The sequence below is a fragment of the Equus asinus genome, chromosome 29 (assembly GCF_041296235.1).
Source record: "Equus asinus isolate D_3611 breed Donkey chromosome 29, EquAss-T2T_v2, whole genome shotgun sequence".
Taxonomy (NCBI): domain Eukaryota; kingdom Metazoa; phylum Chordata; class Mammalia; order Perissodactyla; family Equidae; genus Equus; species Equus asinus.
In genome coordinates this window covers 32003064-32027562 of record NC_091818.1, presented here as the reverse complement: position 1 = coordinate 32027562, position 24499 = coordinate 32003064, and the positions used below count along the sequence as shown (strand labels likewise).

Sequence of the window (24499 nt, the reverse complement as noted above, 5' to 3'; positions counted from 1 at the left end):
AATAAAGTCACTATCAGAAGTCTTAAAATATGATTGCATTGGAATGGACAAGAATCCAAAAGATGGCCAGCAATTTCCTGCTACAATTTTTATGCATTCCAGTACTTATTAGGGACCTCTAAGGAAAAAGTGTGATCTCATGTTCTCTGGGAGAAAACTGGAGGAATGCTTTCAGGAGATTAATATTTAATATTAATTTTAAAGCCCAATTATTCTTTTGGAATTCACACATAATTCCCACAATCTGTTTGAAGTCCAAAAGGGACAAAAGCGTCAAACCAGGTCACAGATATTTCCCAGTGATGGTGCCTGAAATGACTGGTCTTATATTAAGACAATGGTTATTTACACACGAATTCCTAAATGACATCTGTGGAATTTGTCAATTTTCTCTGAGTTAGACCTGAATCTTCTTTCCTTCCTCCCGCATACACACCACCTTTGCTGGTTTCCTTTGGCTGCTTCTATAAGCATTATAATCTTAAGACTGGACAAAATTTTAAATTATCTATCTCAGACAAATGCCTCTATATTCCCTTGATATGGCTAATTTTCAGCAAATCATCTGTATCAGACATTTTTCAATTTTAGGAAAGGAAAGAATTATGGGAAATTAATCAAATGAATTAGAAGATGATCTTTTTAAACACACATGATTTTACTTTATATCCATCCACTGCATAAAATGTACCGGTTCTTAGATTGCAAAATAATTTTGAAGGGCTGAAATGCTAATTATTTGATGTTCATAGCTGTATATATATGATTTAAGCTTAACAGTAATTTCATATAAAATGTTATCATAAATCCATTCCTCCTTTATCTTTCCCATGGGGTTTTAAACATGCTGAGGTTTCTTTTATTAAAAAAAAATCCTCACTCAACTATTCATCTCTCTCAGACTCTACTCTATCTTTATCGTAAACTTCACAGCCCAACTTCAGTCTGTATTCTCTGTGATTTCTCTTTAGCATCCCATCCACACCAATGGATTCAGTTACCACTGATATGCAAGGGATGCAAGTTTTTATTTCAGCCTCAATATCTTCTCTGAGAGTAAGCCCATACACCTAAATACTAAGGTCAAAACTAGCGGATATCTCAAATGTTTTCATACTCAACAACCAAAAGCAAACGCATGATCTTCCCTCTCCAACCCTGTTCTCTTCCAGGGTTCTCCATCTCAGTGGGAGGATAACAATTCAGTTGGGAAAGTCGGAAACACATCCTTTTCGTCCTCCCTTCCCTCACCCCCATATATCCAATCATGCACTCCATCATCCAGGATGTTCACTTTCCCTCCAAAGCACTTCTCAAATTTTTCCTCCTTATCAATCTGTACCATCACCCCTCTAAGAAGCAACTATCTTCAGCTGACTCTTATAGCTAGTTTACCTTATAAACTTACAACTAGGTAATAACCTTATGACTAGTTTGCTGATACTTCACTTTGGCCAGCCTCCAACCCATTTTCCACATTGCAGCCAAAAGGATCTTTTCAAAACACAAATTTGATCAGAGCATCCCATGCTTAAAAGCCTCCAGTGGTTTCCCATTATCCCCAGGACAAACAACAAATTCTTACTCTAGCTAAAGCCATCCGTTTAAACTTCTACAACCCACGGGGGATTTCTCATTGATTTAGAATAAAGATAAAACTGCTTATCTTGGCCTGCAAGCCCACATGGGTGGTGGGGCCACTTCGGGCCGCTCCACAGCTCTTCCCTCCTCCCTTTGCTCTATATCACCTTGACTTTGCTCCCTTCTCTCCTCACCTCACTTCTTTATGCTGCAGGACATCTTCACACAGTCTCTTCTCTCTTGGCCTAGCTAACTCCCTCTGAAGGTTCAGATCTTAGGTCAGGGGTGCTGGCTTCCAAATAAGTTGACCTTTGGGCTGCTGCTGGCCTAGGTAACACCTTTATGAGAATTAGCAGACATCACCCCTCTGGGCTGATGCTCTCCTGCACCTGGGCTCAGAACACAGATTGTATTTCAGCTCCCTGTCCGCCACTGTTCAGAGGACAAAACACACCTGCAGGCAGCCACTCTGGAGAAGCCTTGCATCCTCTCACGGCCCCTCCTGACACACCTTTCCTTCATAGTGAGCATCACGCCTGGAATTTCTCAGGACTTGCGTGAGTATTCCCTTACTGCCTGCTTCTTCCCCCAGCTATTAGCCTCTGTGAGGGCAGGGACAACATCTGTTTCGACTCACCACTGTATCCCCAGCATCTAGCACAAAGCCTGGCACAGCCTCAATAAATATTTGGTGAATAAATGAATTAAACTGTAACAGTTTATCATTTATGTAACAAAGTACAATGTGAAATGATGCTTCAATCATTTGAAAAACTATGGATATGGATATAAAATTAACATAATAAAAAGTCAACATTTGATGTTACTTCTGCTTCATCTCTTTGTTAGCAACAAAAATGGGCATTTTTTTCTCTGCCAACAGAACATACCTTGCCAATAAAAACTGCCAGGTCCTCCTACTATAAGATCTCCATTCTACAAAACAGAGACAGCAACAACAGTTAGAAAAGAAAAACTGAGGGTTTTTTAATGGGTGACAAATCATTGTTAATAAGCATTGCCCTAACAATTTGTTACACATAAAAAAGCAATTTTTAAAGAGGTACTTACATCTGAGCCATGTAAATCATTTTCTTGCCTTTTTTGCTTGCAATTATCTACTATGTTATATTAAATCATTTTGACTCTATTAGGTAAGTTGAATTTTCTCCTCTGAGAATATATAAATTCAGTTTCTTGGCACTGCCTCAGGTCAGCAAAATATCTACATGTTTAACGCTGTGCAATTTAGCAGACGTGGTCTTTTGAGCCTCGGCGATGAAAACAAAAAACTCAGTTCCTATTTATCTCAAGGCCACAGTAATGCCTATTTTTTCCATACATCTGCACACCCACCCCTTCCCAGGAGAGAGAGCAAAAACTCGAGACTAGCAAATACAAATTTTCTGTTCTACTGACAACCCCACCTTCCATACCCTACATTCTTTTTTTTTTTCCATCAAGATTACCCCTGATCTATCATCTGCCACCAGTCCTCCTGCCTTTGCTGAGGAAGATCGGCCCTGAGCTAACATCTGTGCCCATCTTCCTCTATTTTATATGTGGCACGCCTGCCACAGCATGGCTTGAGGAGCGGTACATAGGTCCGTGTCTGGGATCTGAACCAGTGAACCCCAGGTCACTGAAGCAGAGTGTCTGAGCTTAACCACTGCACCACCAGGCCAGCCCCCCATACCCTGTATTCTTAACTTTCAGTGGGGAAAAAAAAAGACAATGATAAAAAAGACAATAGAGAGTAAAACTTCATATGTTAATGAATTTTCTGTTCTATCTTCAAAACCATGGCATCTTTGCCTCTTATGTTCTTACTAGACATCTCTGCTTTTAATTTTGTGAAAGGGTATGTGAATTTTAACACTAGTTTTAAATCTAATTGGTCAATTACAGCTAAGAGATAAAACAATGTATAGATTCTTGTGCTCTTTTCAGAACACACTTCTTTAGTGAGTTTTGGAGATTTTTCATTTAAAAACGATTGCCACAAGGGTGGGAAGAAAGACTGTTGCTTTTCATCATATGTATTTCTCTATTATTTAATAGGTTGTTATGTACATAGATTAATAATACAGAGAAAACATAAAAATTTAAAGAAATGCCAAAACAGGGTTAGATATATATCCAAAAGTTCTTCTGATATTGTTGGTTATGGAGGTTTGAAGGTGGGAATGAGACGCAGAGGGTGGGAAAAAAAATAGATAAAATAAATAAGAAAAGCTGCAAGACCAATGGAATTCACCTTATAAAAATCCAGACTAAATCCTGCTTGGCAGTAACCCTGGCCTTCAGGATCAGCATTGCCTAGAACGATCAAAATATACAAATGTTATAACGTCATCATTCCCAAGATACAGTTTAATGACCAATTCAGAATATTCTATTGTTTTCTCTATAGGCTTCTAAATTTAAAATGATCAATATGTGTTTCATATTTATTTTTAAAACTCATTCTAAGCAATTAATTAAACATATTTCAATCTACTTTCTTGTTTCAAACACAAATATCGTTGTGTTTCTATAATAAGATCAATAGGAATAACATCTCTTGGAGTTACTCTATTGGGTTTTACTACTCATGTTTGTTTGAAGAAATAGAATCTCCATCTCTCAACTCTGTTCCAAGTTCTCCAAGTGGCAAAATGTGTTTTAATGTGTTTCTGCATTGCCTGTGTGTTCTCAGTGAAGGCGGATATGTCATTCCTTAAGGCAATGTCTTGAGAAAGGGAGAGCTAAACATGGTCACCTGGATAGATGCTTTCTGCTCGGGGCACCAACAAGAATTCCAATTTTTATGATCTCTAATAGAAAATTAATTTTAAATTATCCTATTATGATTAGGTAAATTTGGAAATTGCATTTCCAGTCACAATGAATCTCACAGGGACATTGCAATGCTAGTGTTCACAAAAGAGAAAACTCTCTAGCAATGGCTTATTTTGTACTCTATCCACTATAACTCACTGACTGAATGTCCAATAGGACCTTATCGGACAGTGTTTTAAACTATAGATAGGTCAACATGTGGATTCCCAGGATATTGTTACAAAAATTCTGTCAAACATCAGGATCAGGAATTTACTACTTGTAACTTGTACTTTAAGAGTTTCCACAGCTTCTAAAGTAGTCAAATTGAAACCAAAATCAAACCATCATGCTGTACACCTTAAATTTACACAGTGACGTATGTCAATTATTTCTCAGTAAAAGGGCAAAACAATTAAAACCAAAATGTAGTTCAATGGGGGTAATCTCAACCATTATATAGTCAGATATGAAAATGCAAATAATTGCTCCTTTCTTATCAGGAATATTCCCGAATGGAAACTAAAATAAGAGGGCAGGAAAGGAAATGTACGCCATCACAGGAAAAACTTTTCTTATAGGCTGGGCATATGCCTGTTCCAGAAGCTTTTTGAAATGGATTTGCCCTTTCCAGCTTTTCCTACAAAGTCTTCTGATTTTCCTCTCCTTTGGTTATTACTTAGCTAATTTTAGCATTGTCATCATCTATCTTTCAATGCTCCCTTTATATTTGAAATACTTTTCCACATCATATACTATATATATTTTTTTTAGATATTAAGATCTGTTTTTAATTCAAATGTCAATTAATGCTTTGTGGTTTTTTAAAGCTAAGTTCTTTTTTTTCAGCTTTATTGAGGTATAGTTAATATTCAAAAAATTACACATTTTGATGATTTTAGACATGCATACACCCATGATATCATGACCACAGTCAAGGTAATAAGCATTTCTATCATCTCCAAAAGATTTGTCGGGTCCTCTTGCTTTTTTTTAAAATTTGTTTTTTGTAGTAAAAACACTTAACATGAGATCTACCCTCTTAACAAACTTCGGAGTATACAACACCTTACACTGTATTCTAACAAAATTTGTTTCTTATTTTACAACTATATTTTGTGCTTTATAATTATGAATGCTATTAAGTTCCCTAAAAGCTCATCTGTATAACCTCAAATGTCTGGGTACCATTTTTCTAGAAGTTCATGTATGTAAATGTTTGTATGCATCCAGAAATATATATGAATATATGTGATTATGTGAACATCTATGTGTAATCATGAGTATATTTAAGAAAAATATTTTTTAATGTACAAACCTTTTCAAAAACTCTTTTTAAAATCAACTCTGACTTTTTATTTTTGATATTGTAAACTATTCAAAAAGGAAGAAATATGACCATTCTTTGAAATTATTTTGCATCAAAACAGGAAACTGAAAAAATTAAGAGAAAATAGTAATTTTTTATAAAATTCATTGACAAAATAACCAAGTTCAAATGTTTGGTTTTTAAGCAGTGATTATAATAGAAGATGAGGTTCTTTCCTTTGCAAGTAATTTTTTCTCTTAGAATTATAGTTTATAAGAGTTGAATGAATCTTTCTTCTTGGAACATCAGAGCGCCTGTAAAAGTTACAATTATGTCCCAGAGTGAACTCAGGAATCCAGAGAGTCATGCTGATCACTCACTACTATTTGTTGGTTTCCAAAGTAGAATGGAAAGGTGTGTGTGAGCCATCTCCACCTGATTATGAATGATCACGAGAGCTTCAGGCATGTCTTTAATACGATTGAGCAGATTAGCTCCCATATTGCTCAAAGCGTCAGTGGAGTGGGTCTGTGGTGTGCAATGAACAAGAGAGGGCTCTTTAAATTCTCTTTTGAAAATAACATTGCTGATGTTCCTGTTCCGTGACATTGACCATGTGCTCATGAACAAGCTGGCTTTGTGTTAATGAACTGTGAACTGAGGGAAGACAGGAAGTCCGCTCCTTGGGTCGATTTGAGGAGGAAGTACTCATAGCAAGAGAGAGAGAGACCTTAAGGATGTGAAAACTATGAATGCATCCTAGAGTGGAAAGAATTCTTGGCAATTTATTTAGCTATTCTGAAACTCAACGTAAACTCTACTTTTACCTTTATCAAGCTATCCTTTTATTTAAGGAAATAACCAGTAAATAAATTGGCATTATAATGTGCCCGTGTAAGTTGAGAAACAAGCCTAAAAGAATTTATATTTTCAGATAATGGTTCAAACTCACACTGCAACTCTTACCCCACTAGTCTAAATGTCATGTGCTGAATTTTAATCTGAGCTCTCTCATCACATCAGCAGTCAGGCAAGAAGGCAGAACAGGAAGCAGTGACAAGTTTATAAACAATCATCTTCAATGTTCGTTGGAAGAAGATATCACCAAGGAAAGAGGCATGTGAAGGATGGACTCGTCATTTTAACTACAACAGTTCACTGTTATGGGGAAGTATCCGTAGCAAACCATGAGAAATATGCATGGATAGGATTGATGAAACAAGTTTGTGTTAAATTTCAGCTCTTGTTGTTTTAGATTCTGCATGTAAGTGAGATCATTCGGTATTTGTCTTTCTCTGTCTGACTTATTTCACTTAGCACAACGCCCTCAAGGTCCTTCCATGTTGTCACAGATTGCAAGATTTCCTTCTTTTTTATGGCTGAATAATATTCCAGTGTGTGTGTGTGTGTGTGTGTATACACACACCACATTTTCTTTATCCATTCGTCATTGATGACCACTTAGATTGTTTCCATGTCTTGGCTGTTGTGAATAATGCTGCAGTGAACACGGCTGGGGCATTATCTCTTCAAGATAGTGATTTCATTTCCTTTGGATGTATACCCAGAAGTGGAATTGCTGGATCTGAACTTATTTATTTACACGTTTGTTGTCTGTCTCTCCCTCTAGAATGTAAGTTCTTTGAAGACAGGGATTTGTTTTCTCATGTTCTGTGTTTTTTTCCCTAAACATAGAATGATTAGTGCTCAATGTGCTCAATAAACACTTGTAGGATGAATACATAATTAAGTCTCATTATCTACAAGGAACTCCTGTTTTAAAGCTATTTAAAATAAAATCCTTATTTCACAGACTATGTTCATTTAGCTGCTATTTGTCATCATGTGAAGAAGTGGCTGATTTGTTTCACTATTTTTAAACAGAAAGTCATAATCTTCTCCTTGCCCAAATCCTCACAAAAAACCATCAGCGTTAAACTGTTCCACCCCCAGTCTTTTAGATGTCTAAGTCTCAGCGGCTTCTTTGCTAACCCTCTGACATCACTGATCCATTCTTTATCTTCATTGTTGTATTTCTGATATTTACTCATTACCTTGCCTAAATTAATCTTGAATTTAAAAAATATTCACACAAAATAGGGAAAATTTACTTATAGTTTCAGAAACCTAATTTGGGATTGAGTTTTAAAAAATCAATATCCTGAAATCAGTCACTAGAATGTTCTTTCTAATGACAAGTCTTTCTTCCCTGTGGTCTTGCAAATGATCAAGAATAAGAATGAAAATCCATTGGTTGCTTTCTGATAAATCCCAAAGATTTTTGTGACACAGGGAAAACTGGAGGAGTTCACAAAAGGACTCTGAGTAGATCGATCAACCACTAAAACTCTCAAAAAGTTCTTGAGTGTTCCACCAAGATGCAGTGATTAAACAGAAGTGCCCCAAAGATGGCACTTGCCTTAAAGGATGCTTTACTGGAAGATTCCTAGAACTGCGAAAAGAGACGTGGACTCTAAGTGCATGGTCTTTTTGAAAAATGGGGACTAAGCACCTAAAGGAGAAAAGTGTATCATGTAGATAATCTGAGTGCACAGCTGCCAAAGAAAGCAAGAGCCATTGAGAACCCAGGCTGGACAGAAAGCTGACACGGAATGTGTCCCCAGTTCCAAGCATGCTAACTACCACCATTCCTGATATTAACAGTAAAGTGGGCAGTCAGCATTCTTTAGATCCCAGTGTGAATTTTGAACAGCATCTGAGAGTTTAAGGCCAAAATAAGGAAGCATTCGATTCTACCGCAGATATCTAAAGCCAGAAATTTTCCGTCACACGAAAGAGGATCAGCAGAATTTCACATCTTGGCCCTCATGTCACAGCAAGACATCCCATAAGGCTGTCAATAATTTTCACTCCCCATCTCTTTTTCCTTATCCATGGTGTTTTCACATTACCTGCACTGTCCACAACAGAAAGGCTCTTGAGCTAAATTTCAGTTTCAAGGAATAAAAGCAACTTACTGTTCCGACAAGGAGAGTACTCAGCATATGCACTGAAATTCTGAATGGCTACATAGCAAGTGCCAACGGGGTCCTTTTCTGGTGTTGGTTTAAGAGTTCTCCAGTGATACAAAGGAGCACAGGCCTGCGAAACATCAAACACAATACATATTTTTTTTTTTTTGATGTAGGTTCCCCACACTATGATTTGATTTGACTTCTTGATTAATGTACCTAAATTTGTGACAAATTATGTTATATTAAGTGAATTAACTGGCCTCCAGCATGCTAATGAGTACCTAAGTGGTTAGAGTTAAGGCTAATTTTTTAATATTAATGCACTGTAGAATCAGAATAAATTAAACATATACAAAGGAGTGAATTTTTCTCCCCTAGGATTTTAAATTAAATAAGTATAACCTGGCAAAAGCAATATTTTCTAAAAGGAAAGAACTCATATTTTCCTTTTTTAAAAAAAAAATTGGACCAACATAAAAGCAAATGATCATTTAAATAGTGCACGAATCAGTGTGATGTCTTAGAACGAGAACTAGTTCCTTTCTTTGTCTAATTGTTGCTTTAAAAAAAGCCACTTTTAAATGAAAGGATGCAGACAAGTTTGTAAACTTCTATTTTGGGGACTCCCCTAGTTTATCACTGAGCGTGCATCTGATGGCTTTTAAACAATGACTTTCATTTGGACACGCTACCCCCATAACACAGTATTCTGGCTTTATTTTTCATGTCATGGCTTTTACTCATGTTAAAACCAAAGGGAGAAGACAGCATCCTATGCCTGTTTTAGCAATTTTATAAGAGGCGATCAGAAAGTCATTAAAAGAGAACATGCGTATGGCCTACAAGCATTTCCACGGCATTAAATACTGAATGTGAGGTAACTTAAGGCTTTGAAAGACCCTGCATGTTATGAAGAAATTTACTGAGAAAAACTCCAAGGAACTCAGACAATTTTTTTGAGAGCAGTGAGTTATCGATTCATTCCATAAATGCCTTCTCAATTCTGTGAAGGCAAAACCCCAAAAGGCTAGGAATGAAATGTTCCATGCTTATTTCCAGTGAACCTATAGAGTGGTAAACTAAATAATGGTGTCGACTTTGCAAACACTTGGTCACACACTGGAGCCTCTTTTAGAATGTGTTTAACTGCCTGCAACACTTAACACAGAGCTTTGCAAATAAAATTTGCTCAATAAATGTATGTTGAGTTAAATTAAATCCATGGCCACTAGGTAGAAGTTGAAACATAATTTTACTACACCAAATTATGATGAATTAGTTGTCATCTCTTTGCTTTTACGAAATATAATTTGTCACATCAGAAGTGTATACGATGCCTCATTGATGCCTTCTAATTTTAGAAACATTCCTCTGGAGAAAATAAGACCTACTGCCTTATGATGCTGTTTCTAGGAATATACTATGATAAAAAGAGAGAGCTGCCTCTAAGTTAATTTGCCAAATATCAGATATTTTACCAGCAAAAATTAATTTAAGCAACAGTAAGAAAGACGTGATGCTTGCGTGAAATATTCTGGTTGCTTCTTCAGAAGCTTGGATTCTAACAAAAGCACGATATTTGAAAGCATATCAAATATGAAAGAAGATATATGAAATCCTCTTTAAGTAAATTAAATAACATTAATATTGCTATGAATGATAAAGGCAGTAAAAATAAATGCATAGAAAACACGGGCACCTTTTTGTCTTCTGTATTGGTTACTTGAATCCTCCATAAGTGTGTTTTACCTGATTATTTGAGCTCTCATTTCTAAGGACACAGAACTACAGAATCCTAGAATATGGAACCACTAGCCTATCACCTAATTTGAGGACATCACACTTAAAACAAACCCAATTTTAAAGTCCTTTCGTGATTCCAAACGTGTTCTTGGTAATCAGTCCAATGTGTAACTACTTTTAGCAAAGATAACCTATATTCTCAAGGAAGAAGGATGCTTCCGCAACTTAAGATTTTTGGTTTTGTCTCTCTCTATATTGTGAGCTCTTGGCTAATACCTAAAAAATCCCTAACTCACTAAGTTCCCTTATCTTAGCACCCTCCCAGCAAACTGACAAGTTACATCATTAATACATTTAACATAGGTGCGAATGGTGCAAAGGAGCGGTTTGGGTAGCGAAAGCATTCACCTGGGTGGCTGGGTTCATGACAACTGGCCTCACCTTCCGTCTCACCACAGGACATTTAAATACCGTGAAGTCTTTCCAGTGCTTGCCTGCTGACAGCTCTAGGAAGTCATCCTCTTTATATCTGCTTAGTTTCACACTGATGGGATAGATCTGGGTTTTGACCCAAACTTAATATATACATACATGATACCTGGATATTCAAAATGATACTTCCGCTCACAGCCATTTTGCTGTTTTAATAATTGTCACATAGGGTAGAATTTAATTCCTTATTCTGCTAAGTTTCAGTGCTCAAAGAAAAGAGTCAACTTGAAATATATTTTATATTATCCTACTTTCTATCACATAATTTTGAAAATGCAGGCATGCCCCCAAATGAACCATTTTTATTACGAACATTGTGTATTATTTTATTTTCCATGATTCGAAGGCGTCTACAAATATTGAATAAATGCACAACAATTATGTTACAGGTAAATTTTCAAGGCTTAAAAAAAAATCAACGCAGTTCCCCAAAGATTTTTTTAACCCCAAATAGTTTTTAGATGGAATTAGCTTTTCAATAGTAATTTACATAAGTCATACACCACTAAAAGATAAGAAAGTTTCTACCAATTCTGGAATGTGAAAATTATCTTATTGCAAATACAGCTCTACAGGGAACATATTGTAAATTCTGGATTTATAACTGGAAAGGGCTATCTATATTTTATACATTACCTGTTTTATGTCAAAATCTCTTTGGGGGGGTTAACCACAGACCAAATAAAGCAAAGCATTCCCTTCAGAAACGTATTCTTATTAAATCATAATTCAAACACCTTTAAGCAAATCCTAAAAGCCAAAGCTATTTCTTCATTGTTGTAAGGCAATTAAAGCCAACAGTTAAAAAAATTCCACAAACTAAAGAAATTTCCAGATCAGCTTAATATGGTCATTTATTTCTCAATAATTTAGACATGCTATCATTGCTCAGAAGAATGAGAGAATAGAAGCATAAAGTCATAGGCCCTTAAAGCTGAAAGATCTCTATTTGGGAGTGAGATTTTTCACTTAAAAAGTATTAATGTACTCAGAGAACCATGTAGTTAGTAGTTATATTTTTAAAGAAAGCTTTCCTTTGGTTCTAAAAAGGATCAACTACCTCACAGTAGATTAACGTTTTAAAAAATCCTAACAGTAGTAGTCCTATTCCTCTGGTCAATTTTTAATCTGCTCTTTAATTCAATCTTAAGCAGTAAAATATGTACCTCTTTAAGATTTTGCTTTGTATTTTTCTCTCTTCCTTAGTTGTTTTGAAATATCTGAAAATTCTAATTGATTTTCCAGAAGACAAGCTTTATTTCCTATAGCTTTAAATAATAAAATAAATTCTTTAATTTTAAGCACTAAATTTCTTTTTTATAATGCTGATAAGCTTAATTTTGAAAAGCTGACATGTTCTTACAGGACAGGATTTTTGCAAACACGATTTTAAAGCATTTCAGTGTACGTATTATTCCAAAACAACCCCACCAGCGCATGATTCATACTCACCACAACCTTCCCTTTGTGTGCTTTCACGGTGGCTCCAAACCATTGATTCGATTTAAACTCTATAGGTTCCTTGGTTCCATTAACTTTGATCTTTCTGTTGTCTGACAAGGAGGACATGACTTGTCAATAATTTGTAAAACGTGGCAACCAATTCAAATGTCATAATGAATCTGTCATTCATTAAAAATACTTGAAAAACAATTTTCATACACAGGGGGATTTCTCTCTAAGTCTTGGCTGGACTTTTCATTTAGAAAAATACCAATCAAATGAAAATACACATTTGAACATGACAGGTCACAACTTAGAAGCACTTTTTGAAGACTTACATTTTCAGAGAGAACTGTAAACGATGTGGACTCTGACGTCTCGAATCTACGCTTTTGTCACTGCTTTGTATCAGATGGAAAACCAAACGTTTATAATCACTCTAAAGAATTCTGAATCCTTCTCAATAGGGAAACACGTGGGAATCTCTGTGGTCGGGGACGCACAGGCTTTCTCGGCATCGGTTAGCGGGAGTCAGCATGAGGGGCTCCATGGCCTTGGTTTTGAACTGAGTAACACGTGTCCACACAGGCACAGAAAATAACACCTCAACACAGCTTTATATGCACTTTGCAGATGTCAGCGTGAGGGGGGCCATCTGGGTGGAAACTCAACCCAATTATAACACACTTCAGGTCTTAATAAAAAGCAGCTATCTTTTCTCTCACTCCTGATCCCAGTTGATGTATTTCCCACGTGGCTCTAACCACATGGTTCTAACTGGAGCTTTATCAGTAACAGCAAACGAATTTCGAAAGACATTTGTACTAGGGCTCCCTATTGGTATGTGTTTCTTTTGGTATGCATTTTATTTTTCCTCCTTGACTCTATAATAAATGCATTACAAAATGAACTTTTAACTCCTATTAAGTGAAGCCAAAATATACATGTAATTAACATTCAATTGAGTTTATATACGATTACAGACTTTTAAAAAAAGAATAAGATATAAATATACTCACTCTTAACCTAAAATTTGCATTTTAACATAGTAGTAGACAATCATGAATTTCCTTCTTAAAAATCTTATGCTTTCGATGTTTCCAGACTTTTCTAAAAAAACAAGTTCTGGAATTCCTTACCCAAAATGAACACAACCGGCAAATAATTGGAGCATCTTACAGATTACAAATTGAAAATATAAACATTTCTATTCGCATCTAGGCACTTTGGGAGATTGTAGAACTCAGAGACGAAGGATTTTGTCACCATGAACTAGGAGATCTTGGGCAATTCACTTAATTTGTTGGAGTTTTGATTTCTTCTGCAAAATGAGGCTGAAAATACTTTCCCCCTTTCCACCATCACAGATGACCAAAGTCATAAAGATCGCATGAGAGAAATGAACGTGAAAGTGCTTTATAAGCTGAGAAGTTGTAGACTACAGGAGTCTTGGAGCAACACAACTGAAGGTCAGACCCTTTAAAAAGCTCCCTTAATTAGAAACCGAGAAACTCAACCTCAGTCCAAGAATCGGAAAGGACCTCACAGACTCACAAGTGTATGTTATTATTAGCGATGTGTGGTACTCAGCAATGAAATTAGTGACGCCTCACAAGATTGTCAATGTGGCTTTGATTAAGAACAAGGAGAAAGTACCATAGTGGCTTTGAAATTTCTAAACTACTAAAAAGTCATGAAAAAAAGACCAGCTCCTCAAAAATTCAAATATACTTAGATCCCAAAAGGACTTAAGAAAAGCAGGCTGCCGTGAGGAAGGAAATGGACTATGGGGAAAGACAGAAGCCAGCCCCAAATTGGCCTTTTTTTGCTGGAGAAAAAGATGTGACTTTACCTCCGTCTCCTGAGGCATCTTTTCTGCTATAATAAGGTCGAACTGTGTAATAACTTGATGAAAAATGTAAACTGTGCATTATTTTCCAGCAACAAATTCCTTCTGGACCGAGAATATACAAATGAATGGACTTCACTAATTGCATACTCCACCCTAAGATTACAATAGAGAAGAATCCACTGTCTGAAGTCTCGATTTTCTGAGACAAGTTTTGATCTACATGTATCATCCTTTCTTTGATCTTTGAGGTGGACAAATCACCTTTCTAAAATTCTGCTTTATTATTTTTATAAATTCACTGACTTTAAACCTAATATTGTAATTTCATAAAATTTCAAATGAGTAATATTGGGGTTGATTGTGAAAGTGATCTTTTTCAATTTCCCACCTTCCTTTTCTGAATACGGCTCTCTCATTCCAAAAAAACCCAACACAGGGCTTAGTACTATCTCTTGCACACTGCTGCTCAATAAACCTTTGATGTTTTTCATTTGATTTGATCTAATTTTTACCGAAAACAACCCCCGAGTAATATTTGCAAACACTCAGCATGATTTCTGCCCTAAGCTGTCTTCTGTATGGAGAAGAGCTGAAAGCCTGGAACATACATTTTCCAGACCCTCTTAAAAGCGGGATTCAGGTTGAATGAAAGGCTCATGAGAGATATAGAAGGAGGAAAAGATGGAGAAGCCATTATTTTCTGGTGGCAGCTGCAGGCATGCACGTGGGCATCACTGACGATAGACGTTATGCTTTTCCTGCCTCTCCCCAGTAACCTTTGACAATCACCCCATTTTGGTGCTGCAGGCAGCTGAGATCAAATTTGCAGGCAGTGACCTTCCTGACATTCACATCCACAGTCTTTCCAAAGGCCATGTAAGCCTCTCAGTCTCTCCATGAAATTCCTTCCTAGTTGTAATACTCAGAGCGATTTCTGTTTTCCTGATCAAACACCCAGTGATGCACTGATGACATGGGACAAAGCATTTAGGATAGGACCACATGTCCTTCTGGAGTAGAAGGAAGGCACTGGTTACCCCAAGAGCACTGTCAACCCCAGAGAACTCTTAGAAGGGCCAGTGGTTCTGGGGGATGTTGGAGACCATTAGTTACCTAAGCAATTCTCTCCTTGGCCTGTCACAAACTACGGAGAAAGCAAAGCAATAAGCTAGGAAAAAGTTTTACAGTGACTGCTTGTGACCTAAAGTTTCTCAGTGACAGGAGACTATTACCAAAGTTAATAAATAAATGAAAATCCAGATGAAATTTTTTTCAAGGGAAGTATCAGTATACTTAATATGTAAAAGAGTTATCCAATCAATAAAAGAAAAAAACTAAAATTCTATAGAATAAGTTCTAAGGACCTGAACAGGCATTGCAGGGAAGAAGAAATCAAATAGCTTGTAAATTCATGGAGAGACCCTGAGCCTCAAATTAAAACAAGAATAACTTAACTCTTGCCACGTGCCAGTGTGGCAAAAAATAATAACAGTCACTCTGTTTTCAAGATAAAAACTCTAGGGGCGGGCCCAGTGGTGCAGTGGTTAAGTGCTCATGTTCCGCTTGGGTGGCCTGGGGTTCATCCCAGGTGCGGACATGGCACCACTTGGCAAGCCAAGCTGTGGCAGGCGTCTACAGAGGAAGTGTGGGCATGGATGTTAGCTCAGGGCCAGTCTTCCTCAGCAAAAAGAGGAGGATTGGCAGCAGTTAGCTCAGGGCTAATCTTCCTCAAAAAAAAAAAAAAAAAAGATAATGGGCCAGCCCAGTGGTGCAGCAATTAAGTTCGCAAGTTCCACTTCTCAGCGGCCCGGGGTTCGCTGGTTCGGATCCCAGGTGGGGACATGGCACCACTTGGCAAGCCATGCTGTGGCAGGTGTCTCACATATAAAGTAGAGGAAGATGGGCATGGATGTTAGCTCAGGGCCAGTCTTCCTCAGCAAAAACAGGAGGATTGGCAGCATTTAGCTCAGGGCTAATCTTCCTCAAAAAAAAAAAAAAAGATAAAACCTCTATGCAGCATTTTGGAAGGGCCATTTGGCAACAAATATCAAAATTTCAAGTGTGTGTATAAAATATATATATATATATATTTTTTTTTTTGGTGATGAAGATTGACCCTGAGCTAACATCCATTGCCAATCCTCCTCGTTTTGCTTGAGGAAGATTGTCCCTGAGCAGTGTGACAAGCCATGTGTAGGTCTGTGCCTGGCATCCAACCTATGAACCCTGGGCTGCTGAAGCAGAGTGTGTGAACTTAACCACTATGCCACTGGGCTGGCCCTGCATATTTTTTTTTGACCCAGAAATTTGACTTCTAGTATTTTGTTCAATGGAAATAATTACACAAATGCTTTAAGATGCACTATGAACATGTTTGCTGTGCTGGTTGTGGCCGCAAAATGGAAACAACTGAAATGTTCATAAACAGAAGATTCCAAAAGAAATTTCTATCTATAGACCACTATCCAACTGTTAAAACATATATGATAGATTTGTATGCACTGATACAGAATAATGTATACAAAATATATACATTTTTTTAAAGCTTCAGTGCATGGTTGTGTCTCCTAGTTGTCAGTTTAGTCCTCTGTGTGACCCGCCACCACAGTGTGACAACCGACAGATGAGTGGTGTGGTTCCATGACCGGGAAATGAACCCGGGCCACAGCAATGAGAGCACCGAATCTTAACCACTAGACCAGCAGGGCTGGCTCGAAAATATATTTTTCTTTTTTTAGCTTTTCTGAGGCTTTAAAAAAGTATGGAAAGGTACAGGACTTAATATAACAAACACCTGTATTCCCACCAGGCAGAATTGACAATTGCGAACCTTCTTCACATTTACAAACATTACGGCATCCTTTGACATTGATCCCCAGACCTATTCTCCTCTCCTCCTCCTCCAGAGGTAGCCACATCATGAATCTGATGTGTATACTCTTGGCCATTTGAAAAATAACGTCCATGAATAATACAGAACGGGCACCTGTAAGTTTTTTCTGTAAAGGACCAATAATAAATATTTTAGGCTTTGCACTCCATGGTCTTTGTCGCAACTACTCATCTCTGCCCTTGTAGCAAAAGCAGCTGTAGACAATACCTAAAAGGATGGACCTGGCTGTGTTCCAATAAAACTTTACTTATGGACAGAAAAATTTAAATTTCATATGATTTTTTCATGCGTAATTAAATATTATTCTTCTAAAAAATTTTTCCAACCATTTAAAAATGTAAAAACTACCCTTAGCTGATTGGCCATACAAAAACAGGTGGTGGGTCAGATTTAGTTGTAGTTTTCCAACATTTTATTGAGTATTCTTTTGTGTATTTTTGTGTGTTTGTGTGTGTGAGGAAGATTGTCGCTGAGCTAACATCTGTGCCAGTCTTCCTCTATTTTATGTGGGGTGCTGCCACAGTGTGGCTTGACAAGCAGTGACCAGGATCCAAACCTGTGAACCTCGGGCCGCCGAAACTCAACCACTACACCACTGGGCCGACCCATTGTGCATTCTTTTTAACTGAAAAAAATATTATACTATCTGCATGTAGCAGTCTCTACTTGTGTTTGACAGTTAACTTTACGTTTGTTCAGTGATAACCATGTTTCAATAGATAAATGGATAGATAGGTAGATAGATAGATCAATTGATCAATCTAGCTCATTGTTTTTAATTCCCTTATAGTACTGTATCTTACTGAATAGCCATCTACATTTTATTTATCCATTCCATTCACACATGACCGTTCAGGTTTTATCAGTTTTTCCACTACCACAACAATGTGTGCCAAGCATCCTTATATGCATCTCCACCTGCATGTGTACAGGAGTTTCTCTCTGGCACTAGACTAGAAATGACACTGCTGGGTCATAGAGAATTATCATATTTGTTTTATCGGCTATGCCAATGATCTTCAAAGTAGCTCCCATTTCCATGTGCACTGGAATGAGAGAAAGACCACCAGCTCTCGTTAATGCGGGACTTTTAAGTTTTTGCCAATCTGATGGCTGTGAAATGGTACCTCATTTTGTTTTCATTTGCATTTCCCAGATTATTAGTAAGGGTTATCATCTTTTTACACTTATGAACCATACACTTTTTTCTCCTGTGAATTGCCAGTTCATATTCTTTGTCCATTTTCTTGTTTAGTTATCAGTTTTATTGATTAGTAAGAATTTGACACATATTCTGGATATTGATTCTTTCCCCACATACATGTTGCAGATATCTTCTGTCAATGTTTGCTAGTCTTTCAACATTGTTTATGGGGATTGCTGTCCTTCTGGAATTTATTTTTGTACATAATACGGCTTAGATATCTTACTTATTTTCAATAGGAGAAGCTGGTTGTCCCAATACCCCTTATTGAACAATCCATCATTTTTCTCGGAAATTTGTAATTCCACCTTTTCGATAATAACTCCTGACACAGGCGAAGGGGCCCAAGATGATCTGGCCCCTGCCTGCCTCTCCAATCTCAACTCTTCCCACTTTCCCACGCGCATTAGGCTGCAGATATGCTGATCTGTCCTTTGAACATGCCCAGCCTTTTCTGTCTCTTCATTGTGTTTACTCTTCCCACTGCCTGAAATACACTTCCCACAGTTTTCCACATGGCTGCCTCCTCCTTCCCGTTCAGGTTTCAGCTCAAATGCCACTTCCATGAGCAGCCAGTTCACGCTACTCTTTGTCATTCACTCTCCCACTATCCTTTATAATGTGTTTCATGGCATTTACCACTATCTGAGATGATCTTATTTGTTCATTTGCATGTTTATGGACTGTCCATCCCCTCCAGAATATACATAAATTCCATGAACAGAGATGTTCTCTGCTTCACCTCTCTATTTCCCACTTCTAGAACACTGGCACACAGAGACTCTCCATAAATGTTTGTTGAAAGAATGACCAAGCTCCCAGCTATTCCTTCAAAAGTTTGTCTAGGATATCATTCAGTACAATCCCACTTTCATTTAAAAATCCAACGTTCTGGGGCCGGCCCAGAGACGCAGCAGTTAAGTTCACATAAACCGCTTCAGTGGCTCCGGCTCCGCCAGTTCGGATCCCGGGTGCAGATCTACACACCTCTTGTCAAGCCATGCTGTGGCAGGCATCCCACATATAAAATAGAGGAAGATGGGCACGGATGTTAGCTCAGAGCCAAACTTCCTCAGCAAAAAAGGGGAGGATTGGTGGCAGATGTTAGCTCAGGGCTAATCTTTCTCAAAAAAAAAAAAAATCCAATGTTCTGTGTATGGGGGTGTGCGTATGTATAGACACAGAACTGTTAATGATGATTATCTTGAAGGCAGGGAATGTACACAGTTCAGTGGCTTTTTATATTTCAGCTTTGAATATTTCCGTATTGTTGGAGTTTTCACAGCGAGCATTCCTACATCTACGATCTGAAAAACAAAAACCTAAAGATAAAATCAAAAGATTTGTTGGCCAATCTGAGAAATTTAGATGGGTGGGAGCAATAAAATTGATTTGGCTTGTCCTACATTTCTGGGCTTTGAAGCCATCTCTCTTAAATTGGCAGCTCTGGTCTCTGGACAATCAGGATGAATCCCAGTGGGTGGCAAACCTACTAACTTGGTTCCTTTTTCACAGGAATATTCATTTCAGAGCAGGAGTGAGGGAATGTAGAATATGGTGCACATATGGGCTAGAAGCAGGTTTTTCTAATCTTTTAGCTTAGTAAAATGGGAGAAATGACAAGAGGTGGAGATCGATCCCCACAGGAGAGAGAAGAGCTGACAGTGACACAGGTGTGCCCAAACGTTTTGGCAGATGGGGTGATTTTTGAAAACTATTTACAAAGTCCTTGACCTCATAGTAGGAAACAGTAAGTTCCCCTACAACCTTCAGTCATCACTTCAAGAGTATTGCCTTAGGGATTTTCTTAAAGCTGTTGCAGGAGCTGTCCAGACATTTTTAATCAGGAAGAGGGGAAAGAAATCTTTAAACGTTTGTTTATAATTTTTCCCATAGTCAATGTATGCTGTGAAAGTTTCATTTAAATGGAAACTATGTATTTGAGAACAGGGAATATTCCTGCGTAAAACGCAAAATAAAATAGCTGTGGCGGGAGAGCTCCTTGTCTAAAAGAAACGAATCCAAGAAAAGAACCTGGTCTATTTTTACATCCTGGAAAATTAAACTTCCAAATGCATGGCTCCTAGTATCCAAAAACCACCATTAACAATTATTAAAGAAAAGACCTCCTCTGTAGCCTTCATACTCTTGATATTGTGAATTTTCAAGTATTTAAGGAAATATCACACTAATTCATTTTTCCTATGTTCAAGAAATGTGTTCTTCCTTTTTTTTCCAGTTTTGTTGAGATATAATTGACAGATAGCACTGTATAAGTTTAAAGTGTAGAGCATAATGATTTGACTTACATATATTTTGAAATGCTTACCACAATAAGGTTAGTTAACATCCATTATCTCATATAGATACAAAAAAAAGAAAAAATTTTTTCTTGATGATGAGAATTCTTAGGATCTACTCTCTTAATAACTTCATTTATATGATAAAGCAGTGTTAACTATAGTCACCAAGTGTACATGACATCTCCCGTACATGTTTGTCTTATTACTGGAAGTTTGTACCTTCTGACCACCTCCATCCAATTCCCCCTCCCCCACTCTCTGCCTCCGGTAACCTTTTTCTAGGAGTTTTGTTTGGTTTTGTTTTAACATTACACATATAAATGGGATCACACAATACTTGTCTTTCTCTGTCTGACTTATTCCACTTAGTATAATGTCCTCACATTACATCTATGTTGTCACAAATGGTAGGGGTTCCTCCTTTTTAATGGCTGAATAATATTCCATTGTATTTACATACCACACCCTCTTTATCTTTTCATCTGTCAATGGACAGAAATATTTTATTTGATTAAATGAATATTCTATATAGCTGAGATTTATTATTTATGTCACATTTGTAAATTTTATATACAAATATGTGTGTATGCATATGCATGTGCACACACTAAATAGTTTTCCTGTCTTTACCTAGTAGATCAAATCTAAACACCCCACCCTCCACACTGTGGGTCCTGAACCCCACACTTGATCTCCAGGTATGGTGTTTCCTTCCATTCAGGTAATGTCCTCTCCGTTCCCTATTGAGTCTCACTTCCAGACTTTGTACCATTCCTCCGTGTTTGCCCACTAATCCAAATCACTTCCTTAAAAACTTGTTTTAAAATGTAGGGCCAAAAACTCTTTCTTTTTAAGTTGAATTCTTTCAGAGAGAGGAAGGGGTGGGGGGAGGGCAAAAGGGGTAAAGGGGCACATGTGTACAGTGACAGATGGAAACTAGATTATTGGTGGCGAACATGATGCAGTCTATACAGAAGCTGAAATATAATGATGTACACCTGAAATTTACACAATGTTATAAACCAATGTGACCTCAATAAAATAATAAATAGCTAGCTAAATAAAATATTCAAACAACATAAAGTAACAAAACTTGTATAAGGAATTATATAAGGTGGTAAGTGAAAGGCCATTGGGATCCTACTCCCTGGACACGCTTGCTATTAAGTTTGCAGCCAATTATGCAGACTTTAAGAGGCTTCTAGCTCATTCTCCTAGTTCAAGACATCTCTTTTCTGGAAATCATGAAACTTTCATTTTAAACAATTTTTTTTCATATCACTACTGAAATGTTTGGTTCCCTACATAACCAAATAACTAATAAAGCTAAATGAGCTGAATGCATGCTTTTAGAGTTCTAATAATAATATTCATAAATATGGGTTTGGGAAACAATAGTAAATATTTCACTAGATGAGAATATACATTTTCTGCTGCAATTATTTCCACATCTATATCGTCTTCCTGAGAACAGAGATCACGTTTCCAACTTCCTGTTTTTAATAACCAATAGTGCCTGGCCAGTGTTCTTCAAACATTTGTTTAGTAGTAAATATGAGTGAGTTTTATACCTCATATCATTTCATTTGGCATGTTTTTCATATGTAAGTTGACTCAGGTTGTATGTAAGGTTTGTTCTGAAAATACACATAGACTTTTGTGGGTACGATCCCAGAGATTTTTTTGGGTGTGTGTTCTGCTAAGTTACATGATGAGCTAGAGGAGCAAATGTTAGGAAATGAAAGAATCATCTCTTCAAAGAGCAATGATAAGCCATCCATGGCCGATCAGATGAAAAGCAAAAAACAAAACAAAACCTCGCCTAGGAGGACACAAAAGTCTGAAAGGCAGAGCTGGTGACAATTGGAATGTACAGATTGAGACATCAACTTTGACCTCATCTGCTACAACCCACTCCACCTCATCTACACTGACTAGAACAGTGTTGTCTCCCAGCTCACCCACCCCCAAGACACACACCAGCACACACATACAGCCACGTGTGCACACACACACGCATCACTCCTCTGCTCTGACCTTTAATAATGGCCCCTCTGAAAAGCCGTCCCTGATTCACAAAAAGCCCCCTTCATTTGGGGACAGGAGCCCTTCTTTTGCATACTTAAGTCCTTCTTCACTTTCTACTGTGACAGCACTGATCCCTAGATTACAACTAGCAGGTGCTAATCTTCTCATCCATCGGACTTGAATATTGTGAGGCCAGAGATTATATCTTTTATACTATTTATACCTAGTTTAATGGCAACTCCATTAACCAAGCCAGTAGCTTGGAATGCATCCTTGACAATCACCAATCCTGCACTCCCAAATTCCATTCAGTAATCAATTCCTGTTGCTTCTTCCTTCTAAAGCTCTCTCAAGTCCATTGATTTCTTTCCATCCCTGTTGCCACTTCCCTAGTTGTGATCACCATTTCTTAAGCCTCAGTTTCTGCAACGGTGTCCTAACTGGTTTCCTTTCCTCCAGGCTTATCACCTTCAAATTCATGCTCCATCCTGAAGCCAGAGTTATTTCTAAAATGTAAAAATTCTTAAAACCTGGCTGACCTCACCCTTACCTTGCCAGCGTCATCTCTTGTCATTCCCAACCATAATGATTTTCTTTCAGCTCCTTGAATTTTTCATACCTTCTCTCATCTCCAGGTCTTCTCACACTTGGAATAATTAACTGGGATCAAATATCTTGGTCATAGATACAGCTGGGGAAATGAGAACTCTCAATACGGCTTATATGTCACCTTCTGATTGGCAGGAGCACAGAATGCTTCTGTTTAGTGTCTAATAATTTATTTGTTTCAAGAAGTAATGGAAACCTCTCAGCATGGGAATCTCAGGAAGCAGGCTAAATGACATAAATCTCTTCAATATGACCTCAAAGCAATGCTTTTAAATACAGGATATGATTGGGTTTCAGGATGAAGCCTCTGTAAACTTGCCTCCGAATAGTACTTGAAAACGTATTTACATTAGCTCCTGTTGTGTGGTTGTATCTTCCTCAGGATCTCATCCCTGTAGCCAGAGGACCTTGTAGTAAGAAGGGTCCCAACCATCCTTTAACAAAATGGCTCATTTTGTGGTTACAAAAAAAGAATCACCATTCCCAATGTTACATAAAATAGACACTTTAGCATTCAAACCTTCTGCTTCTGCAATGTATCCTTATGAAAGGTTAACACTGAAAATGGAATTGTTCTCTGGGAGATCTTAAATCCTACCCCAAACAAGTAGGACCATCCTATATGGCGAGCAGAGACAAAAATGTATTCCTTCCACAAATAAATTCAGATTTATAAGTTCACGTGGTCTCTGTGCACTGCCTGGTAATCCTATTACTTCACTACTCAATTCATTCTGCCCCTCTGCCACTACCATTCACTTTTCTCCTTCTCCCAACCTTACCCATCTACCTCCTCACTCACAGCTTAACAACCTTGGCTTCTCACCTCACTGAGAAAATGCAAGGAATAAAAAAAAGTCTTTTTCTTCCTCCTGCCCCCAAATCCACCAAACTACTCTCAGTTGTGTCCTCTCTCTGCCTTCTCTTGTCACTAAGGATGAGCTACCTTTGTGTCCCTCTAAGGTCAATTCCTCCATCTGTGTAAGAATTCCACTCATCCCTTTGCATCTACTTAGGACGTTGTCCCTGCATCCACCCCTTCTCTTTCAGTCATCAATGTTTCCCTCTCCACTGGATAATTCCTATTCGACTACAAACTTGCTCTAATATCCTCTTGACTATTACATTTCTGTGGTTCCATTTACAACAGAACTCCTCATGAAAAAAATGGCTACACAGACTTGCTGTCTCCTCTTGGTCTTCTCCCCTTCTCTCTTGACACACTCCACTGCAACTGCTTTTTTCAG

General features: G+C 37.6%; 1 protein-coding gene across 2 annotated transcripts in view; it reads right to left on the bottom strand.

The window, feature by feature from the left end:
- ITGA8 (integrin subunit alpha 8) overlaps positions 1–24499 on the bottom strand; it is a 166962-nt gene that overhangs the window by 129564 nt on the left and 12899 nt on the right. For both annotated transcript variants that reach the window (XM_044762060.2, XM_044762061.2), the window contains exons 3-6: positions 12373–12473; positions 8689–8812; positions 3839–3900; positions 2472–2517 (exon numbers count right to left, since the gene is read on the bottom strand). In XM_044762060.2, the coding sequence (XP_044617995.1) occupies positions 2472–2517; positions 3839–3900; positions 8689–8812; positions 12373–12473 (333 nt within the window). The remainder of the gene's footprint in view (positions 1–2471; positions 2518–3838; positions 3901–8688; positions 8813–12372; positions 12474–24499) is intronic.